The sequence below is a fragment of the Hyla sarda genome, chromosome 2 (genome assembly GCF_029499605.1).
Source record: "Hyla sarda isolate aHylSar1 chromosome 2, aHylSar1.hap1, whole genome shotgun sequence".
Lineage (NCBI taxonomy): Eukaryota > Metazoa > Chordata > Amphibia > Anura > Hylidae > Hyla > Hyla sarda.
Window position 1 is genome coordinate 22,812,741 of NC_079190.1, and position 18,441 is coordinate 22,831,181.

At 46.9% G+C, this 18,441-nt stretch overlaps 1 protein-coding gene across 1 annotated transcript in view; it reads right to left on the minus strand.

The window, feature by feature from the left end:
* EED (embryonic ectoderm development) overlaps window positions 1–3,914 on the minus strand; it is a 35,397-nt gene extending 31,483 nt beyond the window's left edge. Inside the window, exon 1 of the mRNA XM_056561386.1 lies at window positions 3,766–3,914. Coding sequence (XP_056417361.1) covers window positions 3,766–3,870 — 105 coding nt within the window. The 5' untranslated portion in view covers window positions 3,871–3,914. The remainder of the gene's footprint in view (window positions 1–3,765) is intronic.
* Between the last annotated feature and the right edge of the window lie 14,527 nt (window positions 3,915–18,441).

Here is an 18,441-nt window from a genome sequence, read left to right on the forward strand (position 1 = left end):
AAAAAATAAAGTTTTCCACCGGAGTACCCCTTTAATACAGGATTTCAGCCTCCAAGGGGAAAAAACAAAATCCTAAAAACTGTAAGAAACTAAAATATCAGAAAGCAGCAAAACTCTACACGGTAAGTCTAACATATGGCGAGATTTATCTAAAACCTGTGTAGAGGAAGAGTGGTGCAGTTGCCCATAGCAACCAGATTGCGACTTTAAATGATTTAAAAATAAAAGTAACAATCTGATTGGTTGCTATGGGCAACTGCACCACTCTTCCTCTACACCGGTTTTAGATAAAGCTCCCGCCGTAATCCTTATAGATATCTGATCATGCAATAAAGTGACCCCCTGAGCTCACTTTCCCGCTGTTGCGAAACTACTAGATTGGCTTGACACCCTTTGTAGTGGTGGTTTTGCACCGTCTGTCTAAGGCAGTGATTTCCAAACAGGGTGCCTCCAGCTGTTGCAAAACTACAACCCCTAGCATGCCCGGACAGTAGTTTTGCAACAGCTGGAGGCACACTGATTGGAAAACACTGGTCTACATCAGAGCTCTGTTTACAACAGAAATACTGAGCCAGAGAGTCAGACACCAACCAATCCAATTGGGGTACTCCGGTGGAAAACATTTTTAATTTATTTATTTTATTTAATTTTTTTTTAAATGAACTGGTGCCAGAAAGTTAAAGGGGTATTCCAGGCAAAACCTTTTTTGATATACAGTGATCCCTCAACTTACAATGGCCTCAACATACAATAGTTTCAAGATACAATGATCTTTCCTGGACCATCGTAACTTGAAACCAGACTCAACATACAATGTACGGACAGTCCAGATCTGGGAAATGTGTCAATGGCCGGAAGAACTGACCAATCAGAATGGACATTCATTGGTAAAACCCCTGTATTACTGAAGTGCATGCACTGACTGGCTGTCCAGTAGCGCCCCCTACAGTACAGGGAGGTATTACATGTTCTGTACTCTTTACCTGTCCTAGGGTAGCTGCTTCTTTGGACACCAGGCAAGAGTGACTTCACGTTACATTTTTGGGACACACTGTGTACTCTACAGGCCCCCGAAGAAGCTCCTGTCCTCTACATAGACCAGTGTTTTCCCAAGCAGGGTACCCCCAGCTGTTGCAAAACTACAACTCCCAGCATGCCCGGACAGCCTTTGGCTGTCCGGGCATGCTGGGAGTTGTAGTTTAGCAACAGCTGGAGGCTCCCTGCTTGGGAAACACTGACAGACAGTGATTTACAGCTCCCAGCAGATCTTTATTACTTTTATACGTAAGGACTTGTTTTATCTATATTAGTTATCTACTTATTTTTCTTTAATTCTCACTTTTTCCTATTTTTGGATGACATTTTGGTGCCTTTAGAACCAATTACCAGGTTTCCATAGAGTTATGGTCTCAACATACAATGGTCTCAACATACAATGGTCGCCCTGGAACCAATTAATATTGTAACTTGAGGGACCACTGTATATCAACCGGCTCCGGAAAGTTAAACAGATTTGTAAATTACTTCTATTAAAAAAATCTTAATCCTTCCAATAGTTATTAGCTTCTGAAGTTTTCTGTCTAAATGCTCAATGAGCAGTCCCGAGCGCCATCCAGCTAGCGGTGAGGACTATACCATCTCCAGCGCCAGCAGTCCCCTGGCACCATTGTGACCATCGGCGCCTGCCAGTGCCATCAGCCGTAAGCGTCTGCCACCGCCTCTATTCGGACCTCACTGGACCAAGCCGCCCTCGTCTGGAATCGCTGCACAGAGGACCCAGTGCATTACAGACATCCAGGCACTGTGGGAACAACATCTATCACCCGGGTTAGGCTGGGTTCACACTACGTTTTCTCCCATACGGGAGCGCATACGGCAGGGGGGAGCTAAAACCTCGCGCTCCCGTATGCCTTCGTATGCGCTCCCGTATGTCATTCATTTCAATGAGCCGGCCGGAGTGAAACGTTCGGTCGGCTCATTTTCGCGCCGTATGCGCTTTTACAACCGGACCTCAAACCGTGGTTGACCACAGTTTTAGGTCCGGTTGTAAAAGCGCATACGGCGCAAAAATGAGCCGACCGGACCGAACGTTTCACTCCGGCCGGCTCATTGAAATAAATGACATACGGAAGCGCATACGAAGGCATACGGGAGCGCGAGGTTTTAGCTCCCCCCCTGCCGTATGCGCTCCCGTATGGGACAAAACGTAGTGTGAACCCAGCCTAACTACTATAAAGACCGGTAACATAATCTGTAATTGTCACAAATTGTCTGATATTGGATACAAAAAGGACACATCCACCCTGAACATCATCAAGAGGGAAATAATTTATTAACAAATTTCGCTCAAATCGCTTGTCTTGTGCAGTTCCTATTTTTGCTATACAATAGAAGCCAATTTATGCCAGTATTATTGTTATAACTATTTCATGCATAATTTATACTGTTCGGTTGCTTTTACTATGTATGTTCTTCTCACAAGGGCCCTGTGAGAAGTATCTAATTTTATTCACATTATATTATTTTTTAATAAATTGCTGATTATTATTATTGAAGCACGATCCATCATCATTTATTTCTATACACTCACCTAGAAGGTCCGGGCTAGATTTTGTCTTTTGGTTTTCCTTTTTAGCAATTAAAGGTATAGTTGCTTGCCCAGTATGACCTCGGTGTGTATTAATTGTGAGCTGCACACACATATATATTTTCTCTTTTTAGATTTGTAAATGACTTCTATATAAAAAAAATCGTAATCTTTCCAGTACTTATCAGCTGCTATATTATCCACATGAAGTTCTTTTCTTTTTGAATTTCCTTTCTGTCTGACCCCAAGTGCTCTCTGCCGACACCTCTGTCCATTTAAGAAACTGTCCAGAGTAGGAGAAAAACCCCATAGAAAACCTCTCCTGCTCTGGACAATTCCTAAAAATGGTCAGAGGTGACAGCAGAGAGCACTGTGGTCTGACAGAAAGGATATTAAAAAAAAAGAAAAGAACTTCCTCTGGAGAATATAGCAGCTCATAAGTACTAGAAGGATTAAGATTTTTTAAATAGAAGTAATTTACAAATCTTTAACTCTCTGGCACCAGTTGATTTTAAAAAAATAAAAAAAGGGTTTCCGGTGGAGTACCCCTTTACAATTGAGGGTGTGAAACGGCTAGTTTTCTAGGCATGCTGGGAGTTGTAGTTGTAAATGTCAGAAGTTGGGGAGGCCTGATAACACATGGATAAGCCAGGTTTCCCAAACAGTATCTTTCGCAAAACTAAAACTCCCAGCATGCCCGGACAGCCAAAGGCTGTCCGGGCATGCTGGGAGTTGTAGTTTTGCAAGTTCCGGAGGCAACCTGGTTGTTAAAATGTTTGGGGTCCTCAACTAACCCCCTAATCCCCTTAAATCTCGGTGGGGTCTGCGCCCAGGAAGTTGGCAGCAAAATGCATCTCAGCGATTGTATTTCAGCTGCTTGCTGTCAGTGACTGGAAACACTTCCAGCCTAGAAACCTCTATAATAGAAGCAGACTGTGCCACTTCCTGTGGAAATAAAAGTCCAAGTAGCCTTTGCACCACAAGTCTCAGCATGCCCAAGGGCGCCCACCTGCAGTGGGACAACAAACAAAAAAACACAACAACCCCCGCAAAAAGACATTCTGGGCTTTGTAGTCCCACAGTTTCTTCTACAGTCTAAACAACTACAAAACCAACACAGGCGACACTCCCTCCTCCCCTATGTCTGACCCTCGTTCACACCGAGCGCTTTTTCTCACATTTTCATCCCCAGACAACTCCGGGTTACTGTTCTCATCGCTGCTCAGCTTCTGCTTCTTGGCCGGCATCTCGTTTCCCGCCGCACGACCGGAAGCGTCAGACATCCTTCCAGCGCCTAGACGTGACGTCACTCGGACGCGACGATGAAGGGAGGCACGTGACTGACAGCAGGAACAGAAGCAGCAGCCGGTGCGCATGCGTCATTTATTTGAATCTACCTCCCGTGATGTAAAGTTTAGAGAGACTTAGAGCGCATGCGCAGCACTACACTGTGCTGACAGTGTGGTTTAGGGTCTATAATGAAAGGAGGTAGGTTATAGGTTTTAGGGTGAAGAGACTACAACTCCCAGCATGCCCAGGCAGCTAAAGGTGTTAGCGCAGTTTTAGCGTAGTTATCGTAGTGTTAGAGCAGTTTTACACAGGTTTAGCGTAGCATAGTGTTAGCGCACTTTCACACAGGTTTAGCGTAGTGTTAGCGTAGTTTTAGCATAGTTAGCGTAGCGCAGTTTTACACAGGTGTAGTTAGCATAGCATAGTGTTAGCGCAGTTTTAGCGTAGCGTAGTGTTAGTGCAGTTTTAGCGTAGTGTTAGCGCATTAGCGTATCGTAGTGCTAGCACAGTTTTAGCATAGCGTAGTGTTTTACACATGTGTAGTGTAGTTAGCGTAGCGTAGTGTTAGTGCAGTTTTAGCGTAGTGTTAGCGCATTAGCGTATCGTAGTGCTAGCACAGTTTTAGCATAGCGTAGTGTTTTACACATGTGTAGTGTAGTTAGCGTAGTGTAGTGTTAGCGCAGTTTTAGCGTAGTTAGCATAGCATAGTGTTAGCTCAGTTTTACACAGGTTTAGCGTAGTTAGCATAGTGTTAGCGTAGCATAGTTATACACAGGTGTAGTTTAGTTAGCGTAGTGTAGTGTTGGAGCAGTTTTAGTGTGGTTAGTGTAGCATGGTGTTAGCGCAGTTTTAGCGTATGTAGTGTAGTGTTAGCGCAGTTTTACATAGGTTTAGCGTAGCGTAGTGTTAGTGCAGTTTTAGCGTAGCGTAGTGTTAGTGCAGTTTTAGCGTAGTGTTAGCGCAGTTTTAGCGTATCGTAGTGCTAGCACAGTTTTAGCATAGCGTAGTGTTTTACACATGTGTAGTGTAGTTAGCGTAGTGTAGTGTTAGCGCAGTTTTAGCGTAGTTAGCATAGCATAGTGTTAGCTCAGTTTTACACAGGTTTAGCGTAGTTAGCATAGTGTTAGCGTAGCATAGTTATACACAGGTGTAGTTTAGTTAGCGTAGTGTAGTGTTGGAGCAGTTTTAGTGTGGTTAGTGTAGCATGGTGTTAGCGCAGTTTTAGCGTATGTAGTGTAGTGTTAGCGCAGTTTTACATAGGTTTAGCGTAGCGTAGTGTTAGTGCAGTTTTAGCATAGTGTAGTGTTAGCGCAGTTGTAGTGTAGTGTTAGTGCAGTTTTAGCGTAGTTAGCGTAGCGTTAGTGCAGTTTTAGCATAGTTATTGTACAGTAGTGTTAGCGCAGTTTTAGCCTAGTTAGCGTAGCGTAGTGTTAGCGCAGTTTTAGCATAGTGTAGTGTTAGTACAGTTGTAGTGTAGTGCTGTTTTAGTGTAGTTAGCATAGCGTTAGTGCAGTTTTAGCATAGTTAGCGTACAGTAGTGATAGTGCAGTTTTAGCCTAGTTAGCGTAGCGTAGTGTTAGCGCAGTTTTAGCATAGTGTAGTGTTAGCACAGTTGTAGTGTAGTGTTAGTGCAGTTTTAGCGTATTTAGCGTAGCGTTAGTGCAGTTTTAGCATAGTTAGCGTACAGTAGTGTTAGCACAGTTTTAGCCTAGTTAGCGTAGCGTTGGCACAGTTTTAGCCTATGTAGCGTAGTGTAGTGTTGAGATCTCCTGTTACTGGATCCCACCCATATGGGAGATGCTCCTTCTGCTCATATTTACCTCGGACCAAGCAATTCACCAATCCAGTAGATCTTCAAACATATGAAATATGTCAATTCGTCAATCTGTAGGAGTCGTATATGCAGCACAGTGCAACTGCCCCAGATTGTATATCGGGAAGACGATACAACAGTTACGAAGGAGAATTTCTAAACATATAAGTACTATCAATACAAGAACAGACACTCCACTATCAAGTGCTAGTGTTAGCGCAGTTTTAGCATATTTAGCGTAGTGTAGTGTTAGCGCAGTTTTAGCCTAGTTAGCGTAGCGTAGTGTTAGCCCAGTTTTAGCATAGTGTAGTGTTAGCGCAGTTTTAGCGTAGCCTAGTGTTAGCACAGTTTTAGCGTAGCATAGTGTTAGCACAGTTTTACACAGGTTTAGCGTAGCGTAGTGTTAGCGCAGTTTTAGCATAGTTAGCTTAGCGTAGTTTTACACTTGTGAAGTGTCATTAGCGTAGCATAGTGTTAGCGCAGTTGTTTTGTAGTTAGCATTGTGTAGCATTAGTGCAGTTTTAGCCTATTTAGCATAGTGTTAGCACAGTTTTAGCGTAGTTAGCGTAGCGTAGTGTTAGCACAGTTTTAGCATAGCGCAGTTTTACTAAGGTTTAGCGTAGCATAGTATTAGCGCAGTTTTACACAGGGTTAGCGTAGTGTTAGCGCAGTTTAAGCATAGTTAGCGTAGCATAGTTTTACACAGGTGTAGTTAGCGTAGCGCAGTGTTAGCGTAGTTTTAGCGTAGTGTAGTGTTAGCGCAATTTTACACAGGTGTAGCGTAGTGTTGGCGCAGTTTTAGCATATTTAGGGTAGTGTTAGCACAGTTTTAGCATTGTCAGTGTAACAGTGTTAGCGCAGTTTTAGCGTAGTTAGCCTAACGTTAGTGAAGTTTTTGCATAGTTAGCGTAGCGTAGTGTTAGCGCAGTTTTAGCCAAGTTAGCGTAGCGTAGTGTTAGCGCAGTTTTAGCCTATGTAGCATAGTGTATAATTAGCGCAGTTTTAGCGTAGTTAACCTAGGGTAGTGTTAGCACAGTTTTAGCATAGCGTAGTGTTAGCACAGTTTTACACAGGTTTAGCGTAGCATAGTGTTAGCGCAGTTTTACACAGGCTTAGCGTAGTTAGCATAGTGTTAGCGTAGTTTTAGCATAGTTAGCGTAGTTTTACACAGGTGTATAGCGTAGTGTTAGCGCAGTTTTAGCGTAGTTAGCGTAGCCGAGTGTTAGCGCAGTTTTAGCGTATTTACCGTAGTGAAGTGTTAGCCCAGTTTTACACAGGTTTAGCGTAGCGTAGTGTTAGTGCAGTTTTAGTATATTTAGCGTAGTGTTAGCGCAGTTATAGCATTGTCAGCATAGCGTAGTGTAAGTGCAGTTTTAGTGTAATGTTAGCGCAGTTTTAGCGTAGTTAGCGTAATATCAGTGCAGTTTTAGCATAGTTAGTGTAGCGTTAGCGCAGTTTTAGCCTATGTAGCATAGTGTATAGTTAGCTCAGTTTTAGCGTAGGGTAGTGTTAGCACAGTTTTAGCGAAGCGTAGTGTTAGCGCAGTTTCACACAGGTTTAGTTTAGTTAGTGTAGCATAGTGTTAGCTCAGTTTTACACAGGCTTAGCGTATTTAGTGTAGTGTTAGCGTAGTTTTAGCATAGCTAGCGTAGCATAGTTTTACACAGGTGTAGTGTAGTTAGCGTAGCGTAGTATTAGCGCAGTTTTAGCATATTTACCGTAGTGTAGTGTTAGCCCAGTTTTACACAGGTTTAGCACAGCATAGTGTTAGCGCAGTTTTAACATAGTTTTAGCGTATTTAGTGTAGCGTAGTGTTGGCGCAGTTTTAGCGTATCATAGTGTTAGCGCAGTTTTACACAGGTTTAGCGTAGTTAGCGTAGTGTAGTGTTAGCACAGTTTTAGCATGGTTAGCGTAGCGTAGTATTAGCGTAGTTTTACACAGGTGTAGTGTAGTTAGCATAGTGTTAGCGCAGTTTTACACAAATGTAGCGTAGTTAGCGTAGTGTTAATGCAGTTTTAGCGTAGTTAGTGTAGCGTAGTGTTAGCATAGTTTTAGCATAGTTTTACACAGGTGTAGCATAGGTTATACGACAACACAGGTGTAGAGAAGGTGTAGTATTGAAGGCCGTTTTCCATTCATCTCCCTTGCGGATACAAATGAGGTTATACGCTCCACGTAAGTCCAACTTGGAGAAGACCTTGGCACCACGTAGACGGTCAAAAAGTTCTGAGATAAGAGGTAGAGGGTAATGGTTCTTGACCTTGATTTTGTTAAGTCCCCTGTAGTCAATGCATTGACGGAGTGAGCCATCCTTCTTCCCTACAAAGAAGAAACCTGCTCCAACAGGAGAAGAGGACTTACGGATAAATTCCTTTTGGAGATTCTCCTTGATATACTCAGCCATGACTTTGGTCTCAGAAACTGATAGAGGGTATATCCTCTAGGGATGTAAGAAAAAATCGATTCTCGCGATAATCGCGATTTTTCATTTGCCGATACAGAATCGATTCAAAATATTTTTGAATCGATTCTTTTAGGGATGTGGAATTTTTAATAAAACGCACTTTTCTTACCTGCCAACGAGCCCGCGGAGCTCCGGTACAGGTGTTGGGTCCCCGGGCTGTATTCTTCTTACTTCCTGTTAGTCCGGCACGTCACATGGAGCTTCAGCCTATCACCAGCCGCAGCGATGTCCCGCCTCCGCTGGTGATAGGCTGAAGCTCCATGTGACGTGCCGGACTAACAGGAAGTAAGAAGAATACAGCCCGGGGACCGAACACCTGTACCGGAGCTCCGGGGGCTCGTTGGCAGGTAAGATAAAGTGCGTTTTATTTTATTTTGCAGCACCGGAGTACTAGATCGCCGCTGTCAAAGCTGACAGCGGCGTCTATTGGGATCTATGAATGCTCCCAGGTGGGCGATATATCGCGATGTATCGTCACCTAGACGGTATCGCGATATATCGCGATATATCGAATCGCCACACTGGTATCGCGAATCGAATCGCCAAATTCTTGGCGATTCACACCCCTAATATCCTCCCACGAGGAGGAGTGGTACCAGGCAGAAGATCTATAGGGCAATTGTAAGGACGATGTGGAGGCAGAGACTGAGCATGTTTCTTGCAGAATATGTCAGAGAAATCTTGGTAAGGTGGCGACAGACAAGGTAAAGGAGGAAGACAAGAAACAACTTTACGCAGAACAGGTTGGAGGCAAAGAATTTGACAGTATTGTCCCCAGCAAATTATTTCTCCAGTTCTCCAATCTAGTTGTGCAGAGTGACGTCGGAGCCAAGGAAGGCAAAGAAGAAGCTCAGAAGTACAGTGAGGCAGTACATAGAATTCAATCTTTTCTTTATGCAAGACTTGCATGACGAGAGGCTCAGTACAGAATAGCACATTACAGTCCAAATTTTGTCCATTAACAGAGGAGATGAACAAAAGATTGGCAAGCCGAGTAACAGGAAGATGATATTAGTGAATGAAAGAAGCATCAATAAAGTCACTTGCAGATCCAGAACCCAAAAATGCAGTCACGCTGAAGGAAGACTTGGCAGAAGCGAAGACTTGTACAGAAATGGTTAAGTGAGGAGAGGTGGTATTCACACCTAGGGATTCCTCTCCTACGTACCCTAGGTGTTTTTCCCAGATACTGTGGACGAACAGAAAAGTATTTGAGGAAGAGTTCCGGGCTAGCACAAAAAAATTCTCACTGCATCGTCGTAATCTCTCCTGTTGCGTAGGACGGGAACGATCCACTTGCATAGCCTCTTCGGCAAGAGGCCCAGGAAACTGTAGAGGTGGACGTTGAAACACGGGTGCCAGGCGAGCATATCTCCTTGTTCAAGCAGGTTCCCTCTTTAAGCGCAGTTCTTCCTGCTTCTCAGCAAAACCCACTCAATGCATGTGGCCAGGTGGATAAGTTCAGTCAGAGAAGAAGGAAGATCACGTGCAGCCAGGGCATCTTTAATCCTGCTTGACAGTCCTCTTTTGAATGTGGCACACAAGGCCTCATCATTCCATGCTAGTTCTGAAACTAGAGTGTGGAATTGAACTGCGTAGTCCCCAACAGAAGAATTCCTTTGACATAGGTTCAGCAAAGCCATCTCAGCAGAAGAGGCACGTGCGGGTTTCTCAAAGACACTGCGAAATTCAGCCAGAAAAGCTGTCAAGCTGGAAGCTACCAGATCACCACGGTCCCAAAGGGATGTAGCCCAGGCCAGGGCTTTTCCGGGCTAATAACAAAGCCAACCTTAGCACGTTCTGTCGGAAACAGTTCAGACGTGAGCTCCAAATGCATGGAGCACTGTGTAACAAAGCCTCTGCATAACTTGCAATCACCGTCATATTAGAGGGTAATGGTGGACGTAGCTGGGAGCCAGAAGAGGAGGGAGTGGGACAGGTTGCGGGTGCTGCAGCTGTTGAAAGGCCAAAAGCTGTTGTATCATAGCAGACATTTGGGAAAGTTTCTGCCCCTGTCGCGTCAATTGCTTAGACTGACGTACCACAACGGAGGGAAGATCTGCAACTTCAGGCAGGGGTACCTCAGCGGGATCCATGGCCGGATCTAACTGTAACACTCATGTTTCAGAAGACAGAAACACCGGTGGATGTGGATCCGCTGGACCTGTGTGGCAGATGACTCGGACCGGACCACGGAGCGGAGTCTAACGTGACGCTGGTTTTCACCAGAGCCCGCCGCAAAACGGGATGGACTTGCTGTGGCAGGCAGCACCCAGGTTGCTACCCCTGGCCCGGCTGGACCACACTGGCGGCTGAGGAGATGCAAGGCACAGGAGGGATAAGGCAGCTCGTAGTCAGGATAGCAGAAGGTCAAGGCAGGCGGCAAAGTAGTGTAGTCAGGACGTAGCAGGAGGTCAGTAGGCAGGCAGCAGAGGAGCAAGGTCAGATCACGGAGCAAAGGTTTAGAAACACGGCAGGTATGCTTTCTCTCAGGCACAAGGCAATAAAGATCCGGCAGGGAAGTGTGGGAAGAGGAGGAATTTATCAATGAGCCACAGGTGTACTACACTAATGTGCGCACTGGCCCTTTAAATCTTAAAGCTCCGGCATGCGCACACCCTAGGGGATGGGGACACGCGGGCCGAAGCAGAGGAGAAGCATCTGGTGAGTGACGGACTGGGATTTGCTTGCGGTTGCGTCCTGCGGTGCGAGTCCCAGCTCTGTCGGCAGTAGCAGGTAACGGGACCATGCGCTCACAGCCAGTGTGTGCGTTCGGAGCGCATAACGTAACAATAGTTGGTAAAGTCTATACAGTTCAGCCAGGGCTCAAGGAGGTGACCAGTGACGCAGTGATCTTAAGGGCTTGCTGGGACTTGTAGTAGGACTGGACAATTGAATGCAGACCACGCCAACTTAACAGATGACAGGGACTGACTTGACTTGACTCATAAAGCTGTGACTTTAGCTTACTTGAATTGATGGTGGCTGCAGGACTAGTGTTGAGCGGCATAGGCCATATCCGAATTCTCGATATTTCGCATATATATGGACGACTATTCGTCATATATTCGCTAAATTCGCATATTCGTAATATTTGCGTTTTATTTTCGCATATGTGAAAATTTGTATATGCGAAAATTAGCATATACAAAAATTTGCATATGCGCAAATTCGCATATGCGCAAATTCGCATGCCAGTCTCACACATTACAGTGGTCCCTCAACATACGATGGTAATCCGTTCCAAATGGACATCGTTTGTTGAAACCATCGTATGTTGAGGGATCCGTGCAATGTAAAGTATAGGACAGTGGTCTACAACCTGCGGACCTCCAGATGTTGCAAAACTACAACACCCAGCATGCTGGGTGTTGTAGTTTTGCAACATCTGGAGGTCCGCAGGTTGTAGACCACTGTTAGAGAAAGTTGTACTCACCTGTCCCCGCCGCTCCGAACCGTCACCGCTCGTCACCGCTACCCGGGATGTCGCCGTCCATCGCTGTCGCCGCGTCCCCGAGGTGTCCCCGACCCTCCGGCAAGGCCTCTGCTTCCCCGGCAACCGCGCTCTCCGTCGCCGCCATCACGTCGCTACGCACACCGCTCCTATTGGATGACGGGACGGGGTGCACGGCGACGTGATGACGATGATGGAGAGCGCCGACGATGCAGGGGATCCCGAAGAGGACGCGCCAGAGCCCCGAGGACAGGTGAGTTACCATCACCGGAGCTCACGGGGCACCGTAAACGGCTATCCGGCGGCAGCTGAAGCAGTCTGAGCTGCCGGATAGCCGTTTATGCTATGGCCCCGACATAAAAAAGCATCGTATGTTGATGCTGCCTCTGAGAGGCCATCGCATGTTGAAATTATCGTATGTCGGGGCCATCGTAGGTCGAGGGGTCACTGTAGTATTATTCTTTAAACCACACAAGCTGGAAGCAGAGAGGGATGATCACTGTGATGTGTACTGTGAAAAAAAAAAAACACAAATATTCGTAATTGCGAATATATAGTGCTATATTCGCAAATAAAATTCGCATTGCGAATATTTGCGAGCAACACTAAGCAGGACTTGACTTCGAGGCCTTTAACACTCTGGACTCACACAAACTAGGCACGACTGCACTGGACCTCAGCAGAAAGCAAGAGCTCTAAGCTCCAAGAGACTGAAGAGACTCCTCTCAGGGCTTTTATGGGGGAGACTAGCAGGGAGTCCACAGGTCACTCTTGGGATCACCTGGTCACAGGTACCTCCTGGGTAACAATCACATCAGGGGCGGACATATCACTTGTTCAGCCAGTTCAGCTGCACAGGGGCCCAGCGTGTTAGGGGGCCCACCTAGTAGCCCAGGTCACAGCCTGGGCCTCACAGTCTGGGCCCCTGCAGGGCCCCCTGCCAGTACTTCATACTATATGCTGCAGGAACAGGTCCCGGACCTGCCGCTGACAGCAGTAATTTACCTCGGCCGGGCGAGACAGACAGGCCAGGGGCTGATGGGAACAGACGTGCCCCGCGCAGGCACGCACGTCTGTTCCAAGCCCCTGACGTCACGTGTCATGGCCTCTGACCCCGGCAGAAGCGAAAGGAGCAGCAAACCCTCCCGCCTCACACGGCCGCATCGCTGAGCAGATGAGGTGAGGAGAGCGACGGTCGGGTGCAGGGCGGTGGGGGGTTGGGGATTGTAATCATGAAGAAGAGGACAGGAGGGGTGTTGAAGAGGTTGGTGGTGTAATGATAAGAAAGATTGGGGGTCTGGGAGAGCGTAGTGTTGATAAGGAAGATCAGAAGGGGGGGTCAGGGATGTAGTGATTAGGGGGTTTAATGTTGATGAGAAGGACTGGGGGGTGCCAGCTGTGTAATAATGATGAGGTGCTTAAGGTATAAGGGGTGATGAGGGGACTGAGGATGGAGTGCATGGGGTGTATGGGGTGATGAGGAGACTGTGGATGGGGTGCATGGGGTGATGAGGAGACTGAGGATGGAGTGCATGGGGTGATGAGGAGACTGTGGATGGGGTGCATAGGGTGATAAGGAGACTGAGGATGGAGTGCATGGGGTGTATGGGGTGATGAGGAGACTGTGGATGGGGTGCGTGGGGTGTATGGGGTGATGAGGAGACTAAAGATGGGGTGTGTGGGGTGTATGGGGTGATGAGGAGACCGAGGATGGGTTGTGTGGGGTGATGAGACTGAAGATGGGGTGCGTGGGGTGTATGGGGGTGATGAGACTGAGGATGGGGTGCGTGGGGTGTATGGGGGTGATGAGACTGAGGATGGGGTGCGTGGGGTGATAAGGAGACTGAAGATGGGGTGTGTGGGGTGTATGGGGTGAGGATGGGGTGATGAGGAGAACGAGGATGGGTTGTGTGGGGTTTATGGGGTGATGAGACTGAAGATGGCATGCGTGGGGTGTATGGGGTGATGAGGAGACTGAGGATGGAGTGCATGGGGTGATGAGGAGACCGAGGATGGGTTGTATGGGGTGATGAGACTGAAGATGGCGTGCGTGGGGTGTATGGGGTGATGAGGAGACTGAGGATGGAGTGCATGGGGGGATGAGGAGACCGAGGATGGGTTGTGTGGGGTGTATGGGGTGATGAGACTGAAGATGGGGTGCGTGGGGTGTATGGGGTGATGAGGAGACTGAGGATGGGGTGCGTGGGGTGTATGGGGTGATGAGGAGACTGAGGATGGGGTATATGGGGGTGATTAGAAGACTGAGGATGGAGTGTGTGGGTTGTATGGGGTGATGAGGAGACTGAGGATGGGGTGTATGGGGTGATGAGGAGACTGAGGATGGAGTGCATGGGGTGATGAGGAGACAGAGGATGGGGTGCGTGGGGTGATGAGAAGACCAAGGATGGGTTGTGTGGGGTGTATGGGGTGATGAGGAGACTGAGGATGGGTTGCGTGGGGTGTATGGGGTGATGAGGAGACTGAGGATGGGTTGTGTGGGGTGTATGGGGGTGATGAGGAGACTGAGGATGGGGTGTATGGGGTGATGAGGAGACTGAGGATGGGTTGCGTGGGGTGTATGGGGTGATGAGGAGACTGAGGATGGGGTGCGTGGGGTGATGAGGAGACTGAGTATGGGGTGATGAGGAGACTGAGGATGGGGTGCGTGGGGTGTATGGGGTGATGAGGAGACTGAGGATGGGTTGTGTGGGGTGTATGGGGTGATGAGGAGACTGAGGATCGGTTGCGTGGGGTTTATGGGGTGATGAGGAGACTGAGGATGGAGTGCGTGGGGTATATGGGGTGATTTAGTGGTTTGTACCCCTGAATATAATACTGCCAACCACTGTACCGTGTGTGGTAGTATTATATTCAGGGGTACAGTGGTTGGCAGTATTATATTCAGGGGTACAGTGTGTGGTAGTGTTATATTCAGGGGTACAGTGGTTGGCAGTATTATATTCCGGGGTACAGTGGTTGGCAGTATTATATTCAGTGGTACAGTGTGTGGTAGTATTATATTCAGGGGTGCAGTGGTTGGCAGTATTATATTCAGGGGTACAGTGGTTGGCAGTATTATATTCAGGGGTACAGTGGTTGGCAGTATTATATTCAGGGGTACAGTGGTTGGCAGTATTATATTCAGGGGTACAGTATTTGGCAGTATAATATTCAGGGGTACAGTGGTTGGCAGTATTATATTCAGGGGTACAGTGGTTGGCAGTATTCAGGGGGTACAGTGGTTGGCAGTATTATATTCAGGGGTACAGTATTTGGCAGTATTATATTCAGGGGTACAGTATTTGGCAGTATTATATTCAGGGGTACAGTGGTTGGCAGTATTCAGGGGGTACAGTGGTTGGCAGTATTATATTCAGGGGTACAGTATTTGGCAGTATTATATTCAGGGGTACAGTGGTTGGCAGTATTATATTCAGGGGTACAGTGGTTGGCAGTATTCAGGGGATACAGTGGTTGGCAGTATTATATTCAGGGGGTACAGTATTTGGCAAGGTTATAATGATTATTGTCATCACACAGAGGATGAGGATCTACTGACAAATTAAGGAATCAATGATGTCCGGGTGTCAGACTCTGCAGAGAAGATGGAAGAAATCCTGGTGTCTGGACCAGATGAAGAAGAAAAGTAAAGACAACAGAGAAGACGTCACTCAGGTCAGTGATATCATTGTGTATTTTCCTAACTATCCCATCAGAGCTGTAGTCACTGATATCATTGTGTAGTCTCCTGACTGTCCCATCAGCTGTAGTCAATTCAGACATGATGGGAGTTGCAGCTTTCCAACATCTGGAGAGCCACTTGAACCAAGGTGATTGGTGGGGGTCCCATGAGTCAGACCCCCACCATAAAAATGGGCTGTTTATTTTAAAATGCCTGGGCCTATTTTTGGTCCCAGTCTGGCCCTGCCTGTAAGTCACTTCTATCACTAAGGATAAGAAGCCAAGGAACCAGGGGGTGCCAAGGGGTGTCGTGTGTAAAGGGTAGCACTGCCCTCTGCCTCCCAGCTAGATACGGGTCAGGCTGACCCGGGGGAGTACTCACTGGGCCTGGGCCGCACACTGAGAGGGACAGGGGCCACCCGGAGCCGTTCCATCCACCTGTGTTGGACAAGGAAAGTAACGACACTACACGCGCGGGGTAAGTGGAGGCCCTCCGGTGGGGTCTAGGTACATGAGGGGGCACAGTGCTGGGGGGGGGGGGGGGGGCCCAGGCACATTCTTTGCACAGGGGCCCTCTGCTGTCTGTGTCTGCCCCTTAATCACATGATAAGTCACATGACAACTGAAGATTGCATGGGAACATTTTTTAAAGTAACAACACTTCTTTACACACTTTACAGCATAACAAATGGCAAAACATATGTACATTAGGGGACAGGTGTAAGGGGGGGTCAGGGGACACTGATAGGGCAGCAAGGGTACGGGGTAACAACTCCTGTACTGGGCCACCACATAATCTTCCCGGGCGCCAAATTCATCAAATGGAATCCGACTTTTGGTGAATTTGGTGCAGGAAGGTGTATTCTTAGGTGACTTTTCACATCTATAATAGCACATATACTAGTAAAATATTGATGAATGCCCCTCTACATTTCTTATTCTATACTGATCCTGAGTTAGTATTACATTTCTTGTTTATTTTTATACATACAGGGTAAAACAAATACAGTGACCCCCCGACATGCGATGGCCCCGACATATGATCAAATTGACATACGATGGTCTCTCAGAGGCCATCGCATGTCGATGTCAGCATCGACATACAATGCTTTTTTATGTCGGGGCCATCGCATTAAGTGCTATCCAGCAGCGCAAAATGCTTAAGCTGCTGCCGGATAGCAGCTTAATGTTCCCCGTGTGGTGCGGTGAGTATTACTGACCCCTCCACGATGCTCTGGGGTGCCCTTCGGGTCCAGCGCTGGTCCACCGGTGTCTTCTCGGCCCTCTCCGGTGACGTCAATACGTTGCTGCGCACGCCGTCCCGTCATCCAATAGGAACGGCCTACGCAGCGACGTAATGAGTTTCTAAATAGGGACCAATCTGTCCAGATCTTCCCATAATCCTCCAACGAATCATTATCTGTAGCTCTAAATTCATCCATTCTCTGTAGATCATCCAGGGCCTCTAGCCACATAATCTGAGTTAGTAATATATTCGATTTCTAAGTTCTGGCTATAATTTGCCTAACCGCTATTAAGAAGAAACTTAAAGAGGTACTCCGCTGCTCAGCATTTGGAACAAACTGTTCCGAAAGCTGGAGCCGGCACCGGGAGCTCGTGATGACATAGCCCGCCCCCTCATGTCGTCACGCCTCGCACCCTCAATGCAAGTCTATGGGAGGGGGGGTGGGTTATGACGTCACAAGCTCCCAGCGCCAGCTCCTGCGTTCGGAACAGTTTGTTCCAAACGCTGAGCAACGGAGTACCCCTTTAATATATCACCTCTTATGTTTTTAACTGGAATTGCAGTTATTGAAATTAAGGCAATAGCTGGGGTTGGAGAGACCAAGTTATATAAGTCCATAACCTCTATCCATAGGTTAGTTACACCCTTAGGGTATGTTCACACTGAGGAATTGAGGCGGAAATCAAGCAGAAATTTTATGCCTCAAAATATTGTTACTTTTCCACAAGAACTCACAGAGATTTTGCGCGGAATTTGCGCGGAAATGCAGGTTTCATGCGGAGGAGGAGTATCAAGTATTTCTATTCATAACATTTTTTTTTTTTTTTCATGTGGAAATTCCGCACGAATTCCTCGCAAATTCCGTGCCAATTCCATGCCGATTCCGCGCAGATTCCACGTGGAAATGCTTCTGACTCAAAAAAAAATATATAACATTGATCTCTATGGGAGAACGACGCTGATTCCGCCTGAAAGAAAGAACATGTTCTTTCTTCAAGCGGAACAGACTTCCTCATCAGAATTCTGCTTGAGGAAATTCCTCACTGTGAACTGAGGGGCAGAAATTCTGTACAACTCTATGGGGGTTTTCACTGCTGAATGAATTGGAGAGGAAAAAGTGAGCAGAATTACTTGTGGAAATTCCTCTCCAATTGCTCAGTGTGAACAGACCCTTACATCCCCACATATATGTAACATATCCCCTATCCTACTGTTACATTGCCAACAATTCGGTCTATAAATTTTTTCTGGTCAGGTACCATTGTGTCATTATCTTATAATTTAATTCTTGTACTTTAACAGAAATAGACATTTAGGGGGGAATTTATCATTGTATATAGAGCTGTTTTGGTGTCTATTTTTTGCGCAAAAGTGTTTTTTTTGCGTCTTTTTTTGCGCAAATTTTTACAGAATTTTTCATCCCCTTGTCTATGGTTAAGTTTACCATGGGGCACTTTCTACTGTAGAATCGAATTTACTAATTGCGTGGGGGTTTTTTTGCGCAAAAAAAATGTGCAAACGGCATTTTCTTGCGCAAATGTACACCACCTCAGAGGACACATACCAAAGTGTCTATTTTGCCACAGTAAGGACTGCTACTCCCATCATGGACAGACTCTGCCCATGATGGGAGTTGTAGTCCAGGGGCTGAGGTGCAGATCGCAGCAGGTCATTATCCAGAGACCCGCTGCTATCCGCATTTATTAACTATACAAGCCGGCTGTACATGTGGCTACACTGCGCTGCACGCCCCTCCTGTATACACTGTCATAATTCATAATCCCCGCCGCCGGAATACGGGAGCTCTGATTGGTCAATAGCTATCCACCAGTCAGAGCTCCCCTCTCCCGACGGGGATTATGAATTATAAGAACTGTATATAGGAGCCCGCGGCAGTGCAGTGTA